This window comes from Drosophila melanogaster, chromosome 3R (assembly GCF_000001215.4).
Source record: "Drosophila melanogaster chromosome 3R".
Taxonomy (NCBI): domain Eukaryota; kingdom Metazoa; phylum Arthropoda; class Insecta; order Diptera; family Drosophilidae; genus Drosophila; species Drosophila melanogaster.
Genome location: NT_033777.3, coordinates 21,276,376 through 21,296,126, shown reverse-complemented (window position 1 = coordinate 21,296,126; position 19,751 = coordinate 21,276,376). Strand labels below are relative to the sequence as shown.

Below are 19,751 nucleotides of genomic sequence, written 5' to 3'. Positions count from 1 at the left end.
AGGGACCGCATGCTTTTTTTTATTGATTCACAGGGTTGCTTTTTCCATGCCGAATTTAACGAAAGAATATCGATTAATTTCGTCGTGAAGAAATAAATAAAAATTAAAACACACAAATTTGGTTACATTTTATAGAAATATCGTTTTCATTAAAATGCATATAAGTTTAGTTAAAACAAGGCAAACATTTATCTAATGCGTACGTAGTTTTCCAATGTAAGATACATGTAAAAACCCGATGTCAACCCAGTAGTACCAATAAAGAACACAGTTGTAGATGTCAATTATGGCGCCGTATTGTAAAATAAAATACCCACGCTTATCGATAATGACAGACATTTAAAAACAAGAGAGAGTTCTATAATCGAGTTTTCCAACTATGAGATACCCGTTACTCAGCAAGTAAATTCAATTTTTTTAGTAATATCGGTAGAAACTGGCGAACAAAATTAATAAAATGATAAGAAATTAAAAATTGTTCAAAAGTGTGGCCGTGACAGTTTTGGCTGGCTTGTAGGTGTTGGCAACATTTTTTCTTGTCAAAACGATATAAAAAACGGAATAATAAAAATATGAAAAAATATTAATGGAAATAATGGACGAAATCGATATAACATTGTCCGTCTCTTTTCCTAGTCAGATGGTTGTTTTCAAATAAAGTTTACAAAAAACCTTCCATTAGGTTTCTTCAATCTAATTATTAGTTACTTAATTAGGTATATAAATAGCTCTTCAAAGTACTTTTCGGAATATATTGAGAGTTTATTTTTATACCTATCCTAATCCGGGTAGGCAAACATCTACCTACTCGAGCATTGAAACCCTCACAATGTTCTATTGTTCGGAGAGAATGGTACGGTTGGGCAAAAACCACCCCCGAATGCGTTCAGTGTAGCCTGGCGAGTGTCCAAATGTTTGCGAGTGCTGAACCAAACACAAGGTTTTTGAACCTTTGGCCGCTGGCTGAGCAGGAAAGCCAGCTGTTGCAAACGCACGCGCATCCTGCGCTCAATCGACCTCGGGATGGGTAGATACCTACTCCCTCCGAAAGACTGACGTGGGTGGGTGAATGAGTGAGTGGCACTGTGAGTGATTTCAGCACATCCTTGAGCAACAGAGTGCTCAGTTTTGAGCGCCAACTAAACTCTAACGAGCTGAGCGGCGAAACTTGAAAACTGTCATTAAACTTCAAACAAAAAGTATGCAAAGTTTGGATTATTTTGTATCGGTGGACAGAGATTTAATTGCCGACCCAGCTTAAGCAATGTCCATAACGAGGCGGAAGCATCTTCCTGACCCGCCATTAAGCCAAGTTGCACAGGCAACAATTGCAAGGAAAAGGCACATAATCATAAACAAACGGACGGACAAAAGCAATTGACACGAGCAACAAAAGCGGCAGCATAATGGAGGCAGCTCGGAAATTGCGTATACGCCGTGTGCCCCTCTTGTTGCTCTCTGTATGGTTTGCTTTGGTTCGGTTCGTTTCGTTTCGGTTTGTTTTGTTTCCTGCCGCAGGCTGACACACGCAACAAACAATAGCCAGAAGTCAAATGGCACAATAAACATATTTATGATGGAGGACCCAAAATGAGCATATGATGATTACGAATCCCACACCCAACTGGAGGTGTGTGTTTGAGATGGCATGAGATGGTTCGAGGAAACACAGCCTCCCACTCGGTCGCCCTGACATTTCAACGATCCAACCTTGGATATTGCCAAATGTGGTCCTTCAGTTTTAAGCCTACAAAGTTGTGCGCTAAGCCTGCGAAAAGTACGGAACGGGAACGGTAGAAAACTACGGGCATAAACATATAGGAGAGCTCTGTCATTGCATTTGAGGGCCGTTGGTTCAGCGCTCACCGAGTGGAGTACATAGGCGACAAGGACGACCGACCGCCCGACCGAGCGAACGAACGCCCGAGTGGGTGGCACTGGAACAGGCACAGGCCCACTCCTTCCTTAGGTCCGAGTCGCAGAGTCGAAGAGCCGAAGCGAAAGGCAGTGGCTGCCAAAGGCGGGCGCGGTTTGGCAACAAGGACCTACATTTAGTCGGTTCCTGTCCTTCGGCTCTTATCGGCCCGATTTGGCCTGAAAAACGAGCTGCCGCGGCCGCAGTGCCAGCAGTCCTCATTCAGACGCGAATCCGTTGACAACGCGGTCGCCCCAGGGGCGGATGACTATATCCACGTCCCACGACCCACGATATCGCACCACGGAAACGACCACGCGTAGTGTTAACCTTTCGAGCATCCATGTCCATGTCCTGAATCTGATTTATCCGTGGGAGTGTTTGTTTGTGCTTGCTCTGTCTCCATCTGCACCTGCAGTTGTGGGAGTTTCCCCCATTTTTTCGCGCATCGTCCCTTAGGAATTGCATCTGCTCTGGTAGTATCTTGCAGCTTCGCGTTGAGTTAGCCCTCCGACAGTTTAATTAGTTTGCCCGATTTGTCCCAGTGTTGACACTTTGTCTTACGCCCCATTGCGCCGTGGGGCCACGTTAAGGACTATATCGGCATTGGCATCGCCTCCAAGTTGGCCAGCAGGCATGTAAGCTCAATTAGGTCCCGAGCACTTTCACGCTCGAAAAAGGTCCCAATCCAATTCCGAAAGGAACGCCAGCTGAGGAGCTACACGGAAAAAGTTGACTTTCAACTTGGTATCAACAGTTAAAACTTCGCAACTGATTGCACAGCTTTGGCAAATGTAAATTCAGCTTTTTCAGCAATTTTCATTTCTCTTTTAACTTTGAGGATATACTATGGAAAATGATGTATTCCTTCTGTTGTTCGGTTAAAAATCTCATCAATCAAATCCGTTATGACATGCATAAATATTTTTTAAAATATTAAAATTTTTGTGTGAACTGAACTTGAAATAGGCAAACAATCTATTCAACCATTTGATACACATTTAGGATCATATTAAAAACTCTTCAGATAAATGCCTTTTAGGCCCAATTAAATCATTGATGATACTTAATTATTAATGTTGAATTTTTGGAAGTCTTTCTTTATTTGGTTTTTTTTCTTTTTTTTGCTGTGCGTGGTCAGTTTGAATTGTGTGCCGAGGGGCCCTTAGTCGCCAGTTTGTCTGATGTGGACACTCCCATGGAACCGCACAAAAGAATGTCGCACTGGCTTCGTTTGTTACCAATTGTTTCAATGCTTACTGGCAATTTTTTGGCACTCAATCGAAGAGTGCTGCGTGCGCTTGGCAGTTGTGCTTAATGGAATTTTTATGCGCTGCTATTGAGTTGCTCAATTGCTCGTTTGTTCGATGTTTGGTGTCGATTTTTTGAGGTCAAAGTGCACGCTCGCTGGCTTTTCAATTGTGCCAAAAACAACAGCCAAACAATGGCAGAACGGGCATTAAAATTAATTAGCGACGCGCATGTGTTGCAACTGTGGCGGTGACCATGTCCCTGAGCCGATGCTCTCGGCTCCTTTGCCCGATGTCCGATGCCCAATGCCCAATGCCCAATGCCCAATGCCCGATCCCCAATCCCCTCTAGCTGCATTTATCCAGGCACCCAGCATCTGGCCTTATCTGAAATATGCACACGAGGCCTTGGGCCGCCGACTTTTTCGTAATGCCAGCCAAGGCAACGTCAACCAGCTGACGAACGACCCAGGCAATGCATTGCATTCCGCACTCGGATTCGCAGCCGAAACGGCAACAAACTTTTGTAGGTGATTTCAATCAAAAAAAAAAAAAACGAAAACGGAAGGGTCCTTGGGCGCTAGAAGCGAGTTTCTAGAAAACTGCATTTATTGTGCAACTTCGGGGCAAACGCAAAACAATCCCCGGATAAACGAGATATTGTATGGACATGGGTGTTAATTAAAAACTGTTCTCTAACCCAAAGCCACGAAACTTCCTGCATATCCTACACAAGCCAACGAAATGCCAAGTGACGATGCCATTTTTATAGACCTTTTCTAAAACAAGCGAGATACCAGATTCAAGATTCGAGATACGTCTACAGATAGTGATAGCGAAAGCGAGGCGCCAGTGAAAGTGCCATCCGCCCAATCAAGACGCCGGATGATTTGATGATGGCAGCCAGCGGGCGGATTCGCAAGCGAAAGCATAAAAGCCATACAAGTGGCGACGTTCCCAGTACGACGACTAGTGTACCCATGCCCATTCCGACCATGGCGCCGGGGAAAATGGTCGCGGAGACAATGGAGGAAGCCGCCGCCCTCGCCGGGGATTACAATAATTTCACGCATAATTTCGTCGATTTGCAGAACCTCTTGAGTTTCAACGAATTGAATGGCACTAGTGGTAGCGGTGGGACTGCTGTCAGCTCCTTGGGCTCATCGAGTGCCATTAAACTGAATAACAGCGCCATTACGGACACTCTGCTGGGCACGGTTCTCACTACGGCCACGGCCACGGTGGCTCCGGCGGCCAGTTCGCTGCTAGCCACCTTGGCGGCCACCACAACAGCATCTGCGAGAGGATCCCTGGCGGGCAAGTCGCTGGCCATCGCAGACGCCACTTCATCCACCTACTATTCCAACTTGCTGAACCTATCGCCGGCGACCACCAGCTTGATCTCGGCGGCTGCGGCCACCAAGTCGTACAACGACAGTGCCCTCCGGTGGGAGCAGCTGGACGGGAGCGTGGACTTCGGATTCGACCCACTCTACCGTCACTCGCTGGCCATGTCCATGGTCTACTGCGTGGCCTACATCGTCGTCTTCCTGGTGGGACTCATCGGGAATAGCTTCGTGATCGCCGTCGTCCTGCGGGCTCCTCGCATGCGGACGGTGACGAACTACTTCATTGTGAATCTGGTGGGTGGACCCCGTAAATCTCGTGGATGAACCCCATTAATTTGAAATAAAATTTACATTCCCCCCTCTCCAACGAAAAGGCCATTGCGGACATCCTGGTCATTGTCTTCTGCCTGCCAGCCACACTGATTGGCAACATCTTTGTGCGTAAGTATCTCTTTAATTCCGCAAGATGCCGACGAGATTTATTCGCCACTGGGGGCCACGTTAGCTGCTAGGGGGAAGCCGAAGTTTTTTTTTGTTTGTTCTGCATATTAGCCCGATTTATGTACTGCAATTAATCGCCGCTTTAGATAAAGCCCTGCCAAATGGCACTGACGAAAGTTGTTGCTCCTGCGTGCTTACGCTGCGTATGCGTAATGTGCCCGATATGTTTGGGCAAGTGTAATTGACCCTCATTAGACATAATGTCGGCATAAATGTCCAAACGAAAGTGCTCATATTTCTGGTGGAAAATAATAAATTATGGGATTTTATTCATACTCGGTTATATTTACTTTTGACAGACATACTGTGTTTCCGTTTATTTGTAAGCTGCATTTTATATACCAGACTCCCTGGCTTCTTCCGAATTTTTACTACATACACAAGAAGAACATAACGATGCAGCATCATTAAAGTTGTTCTGGAAAATGCCAAGCTTTAGTATCAAAATTTAATAGCTTTCTGCAATGGTCAAGATAACTTTTAAAATAGACTGCCAAGACAAAAGCCAGTTATTCATTAAATCAAGGAACTACATCTCACACAGTACGCAGCAAAGAAAAAAAGAAGAATTCATTCAGCGTACTTTACCAGAAATGTGTCAGATTTCCGTAGCAACGGATGTTCGCACTCAATTAAATTAATTTGTGCTCTCTCCATGGGAGCCCTTACCTTCTTGGAAACGACAATCCGCATGGACCAAAGAACAAGTGTCCATTTAATTAGAGGCCAATTCCACCAAATCCCAGAGACGACCCACAAACGACCCGATAAACGAGGCTACGCATAATTGTATGCTTTAATTTAAATAAATTTCCCTGACATGCCTATCCATCCGTCCATCTATCTATCTATCTATCTGTCCCTGTCTGCCGTCTTACACCCCCAATTGGTTGGTTTCCCCTCCGCAACTTCCCCGCTTGCATTCGAAACGAACTTTGTGGACTGACATCCAAATTGATAGTCGCAGACCTGGACGACAAGGTGAGCAGGTTGGCAAATGTCTATGCAAATCGCCGCTGACATGGAAAAATGATCGAAATCCTTGGTAAATCAAATTCCGATTGTGGAGCACGCCATGCAAGCTCCATCCTTCACTGCAATTTGCCTTCGATGGCTACCCCAATCCCAGTGCCAGGTCCCTAGTCCCAAATCCCAATGCCAGGTCGTAGGCTCGCAGGTTGTGCCAAGTGTTGCCAATTAAGTGGCTCAGCCCTGTGAGAACTCTCCTTTTCTTGTTGCTATACAGCGAGTACGCTGGCAAAATAAGAGTTGTCAACATACTCGTAAAACAATATGTTCGATTAATAGGAAATAGTTTAACAAATTGTGTTACTACATTTCTTTGCCACAAGTATATGAAAATAATTAAAATTATTTAAAATAATTAATAATAATAATATTAAATTAAATTAAATTAATAATAATAATAATAAAAATAGTTTTAGTTCCTCTTCCCCTCAGATTATTTATTAACCTGAATATTAATATTACAAACTGGTAACAAATATGCAGATGCAGTTGACTTATCAGATTTATTTTCCAATGCAGCTCTACTCTTAGACTCGGCACTGCACTCGATCCCACCCCATACCAATACACTCCCCCAGAGAAGCCCACTGTGGGGGAAATGTAGTAAACGAAGGCTGCCGAGTGCGAATCGCTGGAAACGAATGAAGCGAGTGGCGAAAAGTGAATGAGTTTACCTCCGCCTGCATTGTGTATCTGTATCGGTGTCCGTGTCTCCGTTTTTGTGTCCGTGTCACTGCGCACTCTCTCCGCTCTCTCTCTCTCGCCCGCTCTCACGCCCATGTGTTTGCTCGCTACTGTGCATGTGTAGGTGCATTGGTGGCTGCTTTTCGGGGTGGCCCAAAGGATCATCGACACAAAACTGACCTAATTTCACAAATTCAAGCTGGGCGCAGGGCCGACAGCTCTTACTGGGTCACTGGGGGTGGTGGGTGGCTGGCGGTGGATGGTAGATTGGGTGGGCTAGATGGTTGTATGGTTGTTTGGATGGGGCACCCTTTTGGCCGCCCACTCCGCAATTTTCGCTTGGCATGTCTTAGCTTCAGCTGAGCCGCCGATGCCTAGCAAAAACGCCAGTCACAACAAATTGCAGCCCTCCCGCTGGCATTGGGGCTTTTGGGGTGGCTCATTTCAGCTTCACCTCTTCATCCCCACAACTCTCAACCCCACTTACATTCCTATTCACTTTCGACAACCTGCTGAAGTTAAAACGAAGGCAACGGTTTCACAGCGGCAACGGTGAAATAGCACTAATGCAGGGGAAAAAACATGTGTTGCCAACTAAACACATGTGTAGCGTATTATTTACAAACAAAAGTTTAACACGTCATTTTCATTAAACAATCCACACGTTTTCAGAAATATACACTTTTTGGCTTTAAACTTAAATGTTTTTGAACTTCGTCAGGTGATGAAATGCTATAACTCTTACGAATATTCTTCATAATCAAATTAGCAGTGTAAAGTCATACCACTTAATCCTTTGCTCTCCTCTAACAAAACCTTTTCTCCCTGTGTAGCACAGTGCGTGGGAGTTCGGAAGTTTAGCATATTTGTACATCGAGCATTTCACATCGCTGTCTGATAGTTCCCACTACTCGCCCCCAGCGAGTGGCAAAGTGGGCGGGTTGTTTTGCCACCAAAATGAATTATATGAAATCAAATTCCAGCCGTCAAAGACGACGTCGCCGCCGCAGTCGCAGCTGGCAGCGACGCCCACGGCCATCGCCGCTGGCAGCGCCATTATCTAAGCACACCTTCAAGCCTCAGAATTGCAATGGAAGGTTGTTTGCATTCAAGGCTCTTTGCGGCTGGATGAATTGACCTAAATATTTCGCTTGGCAAACCTAATAGTCAGGGTTATGCACACACACACTTGCGAGTGTGCCAGTGTGTGTGGTTGAGGGTGTGTGTGTGTGTGTATGCGTGGGGTGTGGGAGCACCTGTATTGGGTTGGGCCGTGTACTCTTTGTGGGTGGTTCCTGGCTGGTGGCCTGTGGGTGGTGGGTGGTGGGTGGTGGTTGTTGGTCGGAATGTGGCGCTGGCCCTTATTTATGTGTGTGCTTTGAAATCCAATAAAATGCGAAATGAATTGATTTCCCAGCAACGATGCCGCCTTGAGACGAAGGATATCCTTGCAACAGCAACGGCAATTGTCTCAGATGGCGCTTTATGGCCATTGTTGTGCTATTTTATCAATGGGGAATCGTTATCATTACGGCCCTTTTTAGATCAGCATCTCCCGTTGGCTAAATCTTTCAGTCACGTTGCCAGTTTGTTCATTAGGGGGCCACGTGATTTGTGCCGGGCGAACGCGGCGTATGCGTAACTTGGAGGCAGACTCTCCCGCATTTCTGTTTCCCTATCCCTGATGAAGTCATTTTTCAGCTCGCCAATTGTATTTTAATTTAGTCTCTACGTGCCGTCGGCAAATGGCATCCAACCTCTGAGCCCTCCACCTAAGATCTGCAGCTTCTTTACTCCCGCAATCCCGTATCTCACATCGAGGACCACCGATTCCCAGATTCCAATTCCTATTCCCACTCCGCGTCCCAGGCGCATTTCTCTGCGAACTAGCTGTGGTATTCAATTTTCCCGAAGAGCTGCCACAGAAGTCGCCGCAGGACGTGACGCCGCGGCGATAATCATAACAATAACGCATTTGCCAGAAGTGTTATGTTATGCCTTTTCCATGGCCACTCCACTCCACTCCACTCCACTGCAATCCACGCCCGTTCCCACTCCCAAGTCCAAACCTGCGGATTTGTCACGCCTGATTATTTCATTAACTTTACGATCAAACTCCGTGCATGACAATGCCGCCACCGAAACGAATCCGCAATGCCCGGAATAATCCAATCCACTTTGCCTACATAGGAACAATCACCCACGGTATTGGGGATAAAAATGTAACAAAACTTTGTTGGCGCTATTAAAGCCTCATAAAGCACAGTAGAGAAAATGTTTATTGTTGCTGTAAAAGATAACGCGTTTTAAAGTTGTCCTTGAGAAAAATTTGTTTCCAAATAAGGGGACATTATTCATAAATAACCGCGTTAAATTTAATTCTGCAGGCAAATTATCAAATAAGGTAAATATTTTCAGTTGAATCACATTTCTAAAAGTCATATATACCGAAACCGAAAAACAAAGGCTCTCGTTGTAAGGAGGGTAAGAGGCTAAAAAATAAAAGGCTTAGGGCGCACTTGACATTTTCTTAAGGGCTGATGGGGCGCACAAGCCCACCACCCACCACCCACAATCGAAGGCTGGCGATAAGCCTGAGTATCGATTGGTATTATCTCCTCTAGTTGATCAATATTGAGCACCAGCTTTCGCGTATAAATGGAGGCGTCTGTTTGCCATATGTTGCCATGTCAAACGCACTCCAAGTCGGATCAAACACCCATCCCATTCTCACCTTGACGGGGAGGCTGGATGTTGGCCGAGCAAACTGTGGAGTGTTTGGTTTCACTTGAGTCCTCAAATGGGTAATGCCACAAGGAGGTTCGGGTTAGCCCCGTCACGCAAGGCAATTAGGTTATTTCGGTAGCTACAATTATGTTTGTACAACACATTAATGTGGCCTTAAGGTTGGGGTTAATTAAAGATTGGTTTCGAATGACTCGGTGTTCCTTGAAATAATCATGTCTTACCTAAGCTTGTGGTATCTATAAATAACTACTGGCATAACCCTTGACCTATTTGATTTTTTTTATATATAATGCGGTTTTTGCGGTTCATTAATTATGTATTATTCCTTCTCAATCGTTTTATGTTAACAAAAACCAATTTTAAATGTCAGCTTTTCTCGTTGGTTCTGTAAAATGTGGTTTTTCCATTTTTATATTAAATATCCAAATCAGCGAGTTGGACAATTTAATAAGTTGAACCGTGCTGAATGCCTCAGCCTGTCAAAATACTTTCCATATGAACTGAAAACCATTGTTTGTTCGGGATTATCAAGTGGTCACTTGACTGCGCTAAGCTAACCACAATGTAAACTTGGTTAAGACACTTGACTGCCAAAGTGCACTGATGCAAACTTTAATCCCAGACAAACCAACCGAGTCACGTTTGCCTGTCCTAATAGAATTGCATACACAATTAGATAGTTTATTTGCCGAAGGGAAGTTGGAAGAACATGTATTTAAAAAAAAAAAAAAGTTCACCCAGTGGCACTGCTAATCCGGTGTCCCGCAAGTGATGAAGCATTTCGGAACCGAATTTGAATTTAAATTGTTTTCAAACAACTTGAAAGCATAAAGTTTGCCGAGTCAAGAGCTCCCGCAGACAGCTATATATCAAAGTTCACCCTTATCAGCATAATATCAAGTGAGTGGCCAAATACACTCGCATTAATAGCCTCGGATCCAGTCTGTTGCACTTGCAGGTCTGCCCGAAAGCCATTTCAAATCGGAGGAATAAAACCGAAAAACCAATTCGGTCTGCTGTCCTGTGTACACACTGTTGATTGTTTGCCAGGCGGGAGGATGTGTATGTCCTCCCAGCAGACACACATGATCCTGTCCAGAACCAAAACCTGTCCACAGCCACAGAGTTCACTTGCACGAAGCGCCACAGCGCCAATAATATTTATATTTTTATGTGCCAAATCATATTAAAGTTAGCTTTTATTGGGCTGCCTTGGCGGCTTACGGTGCGTCTGCATAATAAAAAGCGACAACAAATAGAGATAAGACAGGCGAACGAGACAGGAAATTAGGAGCCCCATGACGCAGGAGGCGTCTCCTGGTCGAGCATTGAACTCGGTAAACTCCTTCTGCAAATTGCCAAACTGCCAAACAGCTAACTGCTAATGATGTGTGGGCCGCACTTGCACTTGTTTAATTGCCATTCGATATGTCATGAACCGGGCGCCTTTCTCCGCCCGACTGTCATCAACCCTGGGAAGTTGCCCCTCCCATTGCACGCCCATGTATGTATGCTTTATAACCTTTTGTGTCTGGGTGAGTTATGCCTCTTAGCATAAAATTCATAACGCTCAACTATGCGCAAGTAGGGCCCGTGTATTCCATTTACCATCATCATCCAGCCACAAAATGGAGTAAAAGGAATACAAATTAAGTTAGGCAGTCCTGCGGTCCACCGCGGCTTTGAGTCTGGGTCTGGGCAAACAATGCTCTGCCCCCCAGGACTCCACATTCTGCCCCACCCACTACGATGGCTGGGCGCAATCTGAGACTTGTCACCAAATTATGAATGATATGCAGCACATAAATCTCAGTCAGCAAACAACGACGGGAACGTGGGCGGCGGCAATGACAAGAAGCATTGAACGCTAACCAGATCTCGAACCCAACTGTCCATGACTACCACTATCACCACCACCACCATCACCACAACCATGAGCATAACCACTACCAGTGCACTCGGGGAAAAGCAGTAAAGCTATAAAGAACTCAATGATCCCCAGCTGTAAAACTGTACTTATTCAAGAATAAAAGTAAGATATGAAATATATTATAATACTTAGCGGAGAATTATTAGTTTTATAATATTTTCACTCTTTTCTTAGCTAAGCAGTCAAGATGACTTACGGTTTGTATTTAAAGTGATACACCATCTACTATTTCGAATATTTCCCATGAGAACAATAAGCATCCTTCGGTCGGTTAACCACATTAATTTGCTTTGATTTTCGTGGTTAGGATATTTATAAAGTTTTCGAGCAAAGTGTCCTTGGGGTATTTTAGAAAAATCTGCATCTTCTTCTTTTTTTGTTGCCATAGGCCCTCACATTTCCTTCAGTGTATGGCTAGGACACCAGCAAGGACAATGTGACCGAAAGTTACTCAGCATAATTTGTGCGTTGTTTATGACCAATATTTACTCACCTCCCGCACTTTTCCCCCTTTCATGTTTCGCGAACTGCTGGAACTCGCAGCCTGGATGCTCGGATGGCTGATGTGCAAGTTTGTGCCCTACATACAAGGTGTCTCCGTGGCAGCCTCGGTCTACAGCCTGATTGCCGTTTCCCTGGACAGGTAAGTTGAAAACACTCGCTCCAATTACGTGGCTATGAACTTTTATTGTGGGATCGTGGTTATGGTGCTCAGGAAGGGATTGGTCTGGGTCTGGTGGGGATCGGGAACGGGATCGGGAGCGGGAAAGGTATTGAAAGTGAACCGTATTCGCTGCACTTAATGATGCACGACGACGGCGGGGGCGGCATGATGCACTGGAACCAATGGAACCACCGGCCTGACAGCATGCACCGCCACCACGGGCTTGTGGACGACGGGTGTGATGACCTTGACGGCTGCCGGATGATGAACAACATGGCTGAAAATGAAAGGGGTGAGTTGTTCGGTGGTGATAAGCAGATTGGACATGAATGGCCTTACGAGTGCACCGAGTGGGCTCCATGATGGATGATGGGCGTGTGGACCACCGCCGGGTGCGCCACCACGGGTGCCACGGCCACCACGCCGGGATGGGCGATAGCCTGAGAGGCGACGAAGGCGGCGAGCACGAACAGCTGCGGCGGATCAGAGTTCACGAATTAGCCTGATTAGTGGCATTAGACGGAGCAGCAGGTGGCTGCCACTCCACAGTGAATTTGGTTAGTTGTCGCAGACTTTAAAGCATATATTACTCATTCTGAGTAAGATAAGACCAATCCTAACAACAAACTAGGTGACTCATATGAGTTGTAATATAAACTTAATTTATTGCATTTATTTTTAAATGCTATAGAGCAAACTGATATAATATCATAATGATACGATGCTTGGATTCAAACTGGTTACAACTTCTTCTGCACAATGATACTCACTACTTTGAACATTTTGAGGCGTTGGATTTTGGCGGGATAACTGAAGTAGGAAAGGTAGCTAGGCTAATGATTTCAAATTGTCAACTGGTGACAACTTGAGCTCCGAGTGCGGCTTTTATAGTGGATTTGCACCAGGCGACCGAACCGAAAGTGAGCGCCACTCAATGCAATCAGCTGCGGGGAAAACTGGTCAGTAAGGCAGTTAGCCAGTTAGGCAGTTATGTAGGAGAGTCAGTGGAGCAGTCGTCTCAAGATCAAGATCATCATATGCTTCTATGGCTCACCTTGTCCGTATTAGGCGCTGCTTACAATCAATTTCATGTTTCTCATTTTATGTGCATTTCAATTGCCTTAGAATGTTGTTGGCCGCGATACCGCGAATATTGATACCATTGATGATTGGCCGCCAGGAATCGATGTGTCAGCCCTGCGTTTCCTGGCCCATAAAGTATAAAAAAGCAATAAATTCGGCAAATGTCGCGGTCAACAGATTTATCAAGTGATGCTGAAGTCCCTCAAATTGTGCTAGCCATAGCCGCAAGGACAATAAGACGCCCGTCGCTTTATGTGCACTTTCATTTATATCAATTTCTGGCCACAATCAGAGGAGGAGTTTTGGCCAGAAGCTTCTGTTTTTGCCACTGTCATTTTTCAGCCAGCGGGACAAAGGCATAGCGCCTCACTTGATCGTTTGGTCACCCACAGGCCCGCATGTCAGCCTCCGCCCACGCTTAACGCCAACCCAACCGAGTCCAAATCCACATCCACATCCTCATCCACTTCCAATTCCACTTCCACTTCCAAGTCCCAGTCGAAGTCCGAGTCCAGCGTCATTGATGTCCGTTTATCCAGTTGTTTTGCTGTTATTCTCTCCTTTTACGAGCCATCGTAAACTGAATCGAAATTTAAGATTTATTATCTGTAACATGAAACTTAAATCTCTCCACGGTCTTAGAGCCCGTAATGCCCCTTCGACTTAGCTTATCACTTGCTTATACTTCTACTTCTACTTATATTTATACTTATGCCACTGTCATTTAATTAGGGTCTTTTCTTGTCTGAATACGTATATGTATATAACTAGATTGCTTATAATCATAAAGTCTATAAGAAAGCACACTCGCTTATAGACATAGTTGTGTCTTTACGGTGCTGGCATTGCGGCTTTTGTGTCTTCTTTGCGTCGCAAATGTCAACAGTGCGTATGGGTAACCGCAGTAGGAAGCGAAATAGGAGCCATAAAACCACGTGGATCTAGACAGAAACACAGGATTGTGTGGCAAATATTAAATTAATACACTTGCGGCTTATTAAATGCTTTAAAAGCGCGAGTATTAACTACTTTGTTTAAGTTGATTGTGGCAAGATTTTTCTTAATAAATATGCTAACAATACTGAACTGACGTCCTTAGAGATTTACGCATATGGTACTCAACGGAATTGATGGGCAACAATTACCCGTGATTACCAAAATAATATTAATAATTTAATTTTCCGACAGCAATTGAATCTATAAGGAGAGTTTATTTGTGAAACAAATCATACATAAATCGTATAAGAGAACTCATAAGAGAAATTTTAGTTTTTAAAGCTCATAAAATGGTTTACATCATCAAAAGTGTAGTTAATACGATTTAACAAAATTTCAACATCAAATTAGAGGTTTAGTTTGAATTAGTCTGCACCAGCGAAAACTGCTGATTACTTTTTCCGACTCCGCTGTTTTTACCCAAAAAGAACTCAATTAAGCTCTCGCCTGATTTATGACCATAGAAGTCGCATGGGCAAATTATGCAAATGCAATTGGTTTGCTCCTATAAATAAACGTTATGACAATTTGATTATTGGCTTTGCGGACAGCTTTGTTTGGTCGCCCAGGCGGCCCACCTTTTTTTTTTCGCAGAGATGAGGGTCTCGGCCACATTGTTAAGCTGGCTATTTTTAGTCGGTGAGGAATAGGATTCTGGGGTAGTGGCCTGGCATGGCCGCCCTCTAATGGAATTACCGCTGTGTTATCTGCCAAATGTTTTGGCGGACAGACGCAGGCGACAACCCAAGGTCCAAGTCGAAAATACGAACACAATGCACGTAATTACATGGTTTCGGGCCAGGAGCAGACAACCAGTTTCGTTCGTCCGGGACAAGTCTTGTCTATGACCACTGAGCGGGCGCCACAATGAGCCGGCTGCACTAAGCTAAATGAAAAATGCTGAACTCGTTGTTGGCCCCATACCGACTCGTCTCACTACCTCGCAGCTCTTATTCAAATTACAATTCATTATGGCAAGCAGAATAAAAAATGACAGGATCCGCAGCGCCGCTTTTTTGGGGCGGAGGAGCAGGAGCAGGAGTAGCAGGCGGGTTCAATAGTCGAGATTGGAAAGCGAACACTCAGCAGAAAAAGGCTTAAGGATGGCTGCTGGCATCGGCATCCTGCGTGTGCGAATTAATCAGCGGAGATATTTGCATGCCGAGCTGCTCCTCCTAGTTGAAACGGTGTCGTCATCGTCATCGTCGCCTCGACTCGACTCGACAGCTTGATGATTGCCATTATCCTTGACGGCTCAAAGCCGTCAGTGGCATCTGAAGCCGGAGCTCCTGCTGCTGCTGCTGCTCCTACGAAGACTCCTTCTTTGACTACTTGGTAAAAATCCCCTTTGTTGGGACTCCCCTCTTGCAGGTTCATTGCCATCTGGTGGCCCCTGAAGCAGATGACAAAGCGACGTGCCCGCATCATGATAATCGGCATATGGGTAATCGCGCTGGTGACCACCATTCCTTGGCTGCTCTTCTTCGACCTGGTGCCCGCCGAGGAGGTCTTCTCCGACGCCCTGGTCTCGGCCTACTCGCAGCCGCAGTTCCTCTGCCAGGAGGTGTGGCCCCCGGGCACGGATGGGAACCTCTACTTCCTGCTAGCCAACCTGGTGGCCTGCTACCTGCTGCCCATGTCCCTGATCACGCTCTGCTACGTGCTCATCTGGATCAAGGTCTCCACGAGGTCCATCCCCGGCGAGTCCAAGGACGCGCAAATGGACCGCATGCAGCAGAAGAGCAAGGTGAAGGTCATCAAGATGTTGGTGGCCGTGGTCATCCTGTTTGTTTTGTCCTGGCTGCCGCTCTATGTCATCTTTGCGCGGATCAAATTCGGCTCGGACATCTCGCAGGAGGAGTTCGAGATCCTCAAGAAGGTGATGCCGGTGGCCCAGTGGCTGGGCTCCTCGAACAGCTGCATCAACCCCATACTCTACTCAGTGAACAAGAAGTACCGACGCGGATTCGCGGCCATCATCAAGTCGCGCAGCTGCTGCGGACGCCTCAGGTTAGTTAATTTCTAACCTCAAATATATTGATAAAATATGTGAAGGCCTTCAAAATTGATATGAAGATTTGTAAGAAATCGTGTTCCCTTCGATAAAAACCCTTTTTCCACCTTAACCACCTAGGTACTACGACAACGTGGCCATCGCCTCCAGCACCACCAGCACCCGGAAGTCATCGCACTACCACCAGAACAGCTCGAGGAAGAGTCCGAGCAGCAAGGGCAACGCGGTGTCCTACATCTACGAGCACAACTCGCTGCGGCGCCACAACATGATGCTCAAGCAGGACAGCAACCTGTCGCAGCAGATGCTGCTTAAGCAGGACTCTCACGGATCGCGTCAGTTCCTCATCAAGCAGGAGAGCTCCTGCAGTGATGCTTCTGGGATCCGGCGACCCCTCTGCCAGCAGGACAGCAATGGCTCCAAGGTCTCCCTGTCCAAGCAGGACTCAATTGTGTCCTACATGGAGGCACGCAGGTCGGCAGGACACGGTCTCAACGACACACTGGTGGACAGGGATAGCGTTTCCATGGATGTGGGCCGGCGACAGGGCGCCACACCGAGCTCTCTGCTCGATAAGCGGCAGAAGTTCGTAAAGCAGGACTCGGTGATCTCGTTTGTGGACCAGCGACCAGAGCAAAGGCGCCATCAACTGGTGAAGCAGGACTCGGTCATCTCCTTCGCCGACCAGCGACGCGGCCTGCTCCACAAACAGGACTCGCTGATGGCCAACCGGACGGGTGATGCACCCACCCACCACGTTTCCATTCTGAAGAAGACCGACTCGCAGCTCAGCTACGGCAGTTCGACTTCTCCTCGCAGGAATGCGGATCTCTACGAATAGGCAATATTGGGTTAAACGAGCTCCTAACTCTGGTAGATAGATACCAACCACCATTTGTGTGGGTCGATTTCAGTTGAACAAGTGGGATGAACTACCTTAGGGGTTTATATAATCCAGCAATTTTAAAGCATAATTAAGATGGTTTACCTTCGAAGGTGGATTATTTACCTTCGCTCTAATACGTTCTTGAATCACATAAACCCTTACGATGTATTGCTCAACAAATCGACCCATCCTAAAATACAAAGTAAAGCAACGATACCAAAAACTTACCGAACCACAAAGGAAGTCTTAGAAGATTCCTATAGCAGATAGTTAGACATGGATCGATTGAAGTCGAGTGATAGGCCTACGATTGTGATACAAGTCGGCAGTTCTGGTGGGTTAAGAATCAGTCACTAGGCTGTGCCGCACACATCCGTCATCGTCGTTGGGATAGTGTAGTGGACGGGATGGAGTGCCAGTGGGGACGGATATCGGGATGGACCAATTGTGGGTGGGTATATCTAATCAAAGATCGCTTAGCTAGGAACAGACACGCCACACGGGGCACGGGAAACAGGACTTCCCCGCACACACACACACCACAGAAAACAGAAGACAGAGTACACAGAAGACACTCCCCACAGACCTAATAGGTAATAGATGTTTTATACGTGTTTCAGAGGTACTACACAAAATATGAACTACTCCTTGGCTATGGCTATATAATACCTATATGTACCGTTACGCAGTTTTAAGATTGTTTGTACTCGCAATTTGCTATATCGAAAAGTTTGGTTAAGAGTGGGCGGAACAACGTGGGAATCGAAGGGGTTATAATAGCTTAGCTAAACTTTTTGTACGACGGCGAACGTGAGTGAAACGGGCAAGTCCAGTATCATAGTTGAGAAACGAAAACAAAACAAAATGAGATAACACCGAGGTCTAAAGTAACGTACCTACTAAATTTTTGTATGGAAATTCTTACAATTTATACATATATATTTATATTGATTTTGGAATAAGCAATATGCAATACAAGCGTATGTCTGCGCGTACGCCGTGTATCTATCAAACAACAATAATCAATTTTATTAGAATTTTACACAACTGAGTCGCGGCAGCGGAAATGGGTTAGAAAACGCAATGCACCGGAAGGCGAGTGAAAGCGAAAACAATTGACACACCATCCAAGCTTTGTTATCGCTCAATCGCCGACTATTTCGATACTTCGATACTTCGATATAGGTGGGCAGAGGCACCAGAGACAGCAGAGATAGTGAGGGCATCGAACGCGCACAAAGTAACACTTGACCATGCTGGGACAGAGTAGATTAGGGGGGAATGGAATAGTCTAGGGATTAGGGCTAGATTAGGATTAGAACAGGACGAAGGAGTAGGTTGTCCGCTAAGTGAGCACAAAGCAGTCAAAGATTTCGCACTAAACGTATCACTACAAACTAACAAAGAAGCAAACAATAATCGAACTCAAATTCGTTAAACACTAAACACCAATAAACTTTAAACTATACGAAATAAAATTTTAACGGATAGCGCAAGGAGGCAGAATCAATGGTAAAACTATGAAACTAAACGTAACGATTAACTATGCAATTTTATTGTTAGCCAAAATTTTATAACTGTCAAGTAACGAACAAGTAAATATTTATATGTATACAGAATATATCAAGTATAAAGCATACGTTATATATCTTTATATACTTCGATTGCATTAGGCGCTGATCGGTAGAGTTTTAATTGGCTTTTGTGTAACCGAGAACGATCTGATCAGAGATTTAGTCTAGTCGTACTCATTGCTCTCTGTTCAGGCACTTGGGGGGGAGCTACATATGTGTAAACCCGATCCGAAATCGAAAAGTAGAAGACATGCACAGCCCGTTCAAAACTCCAGCGCTTAGTGTAAGGCAAGCATCTACAATGAGGAATATCAATAATATATTTCAAATATACAAATATATATTTATATAGGCCTAGCGACTCACAAGCTGGCAATATGTGGCAAGCAGCCACAGAAGCGAACAACAACGTCTAGTAAACAAGAGATTACATTTATACAAATACATACATATTATATGCTGCAAGTACGAAGGGCGCGCAATAGAATGTCCTTTCCCGCTTTCGATTCCACTTAAAGAAGAACCCGAAAGTTGCGAGCAGGCTGATTTAAGCAAAGTAATATTTATCGAATACCCCAATTTGAACTTTAGGTTTTAAAGTTTTAAAACGTAGAGCATACCCATACTCACATGCATGTGCATTATGTTCGTTATTTACCGATGCGGAATACAAAAAAAAAAAAAACAAAATATTTAACAGAGATCGCGCGTTAACCAGTTAAACCGAAAGCATGGCATTAATGGCAACACAATATTATATATGTAAATATATGTGTTATGCAGACATATATATGTATATTTATCGCATAGAACTAACACCAAAGATACATGCATGTTAGCAGAAATAATAAATAAAAATTCAAACTAAACTAAAGTTTTAATATCTTAATTTGGGCATCATTTACGTTTTGCAAATGGACTACAATCGATTTTAAATATTCTAGAAGTTTGCCCGAAACGAAGAATACTTTTAGGCAAACTTGATTTAATAGCAAATCGAAATAACGATGGAGAATGTTCTTGATGGGTATAAATATGAAGTCATCCATAGATAGCGATCATAATTGGTAATGGTGCCGCTCTCTTGAAAATAAAATGAATTCCACTTAAGAATTTGTCTGGTCACTC

At 44.9% G+C, this 19,751-nt stretch overlaps 2 protein-coding genes across 3 annotated transcripts, besides 1 other annotated feature; one reads left to right on the top strand and one right to left on the bottom strand.

Annotated features, from left to right (window-relative positions):
* Nucleotides 1-337: 337 nt before the first annotated feature.
* Nucleotides 338-524: a mobile genetic element.
* Nucleotides 525-2,128: 1,604 nt separating this feature from the next.
* Nucleotides 2,129-19,463, top strand: SIFaR (SIFamide receptor). Of its 2 annotated transcripts, none has more exons than NM_001170203.1 (6): nt 2,129-2,234; nt 3,872-4,808; nt 4,889-4,955; nt 11,950-12,049; nt 15,521-16,159; nt 16,284-19,463. In NM_001170203.1, exons 2-6 carry the CDS (start codon nt 4,059-4,061, stop codon nt 17,002-17,004), a joined length of 2,277 nt encoding a protein of 758 aa, NP_001163674.1. In that variant the 5' UTR covers nt 2,129-2,234; nt 3,872-4,058; the 3' UTR covers nt 17,005-19,463. The 2 variants fall into 2 exon arrangements, with proteins under 2 accessions (NP_001163674.1, NP_650966.2); NM_142709.2 differs by having other exon boundaries at nt 3,938-4,808; nt 16,284-19,292.
* On the bottom strand, nt 12,077-12,930 carry CG17298 (uncharacterized protein). Its single transcript, NM_142708.3, has 3 exons — nt 12,841-12,930; nt 12,410-12,543; nt 12,077-12,347 (listed from the first exon to the last, which is right to left on the bottom strand). The coding sequence occupies exons 1-3, from the start codon at nt 12,850-12,852 to the stop codon at nt 12,206-12,208; spliced, it is 288 nt and encodes a 95-aa protein (NP_650965.1). The 5' UTR covers nt 12,853-12,930; the 3' UTR covers nt 12,077-12,205.
* Nucleotides 19,464-19,751: the final 288 nt, after the last annotated feature.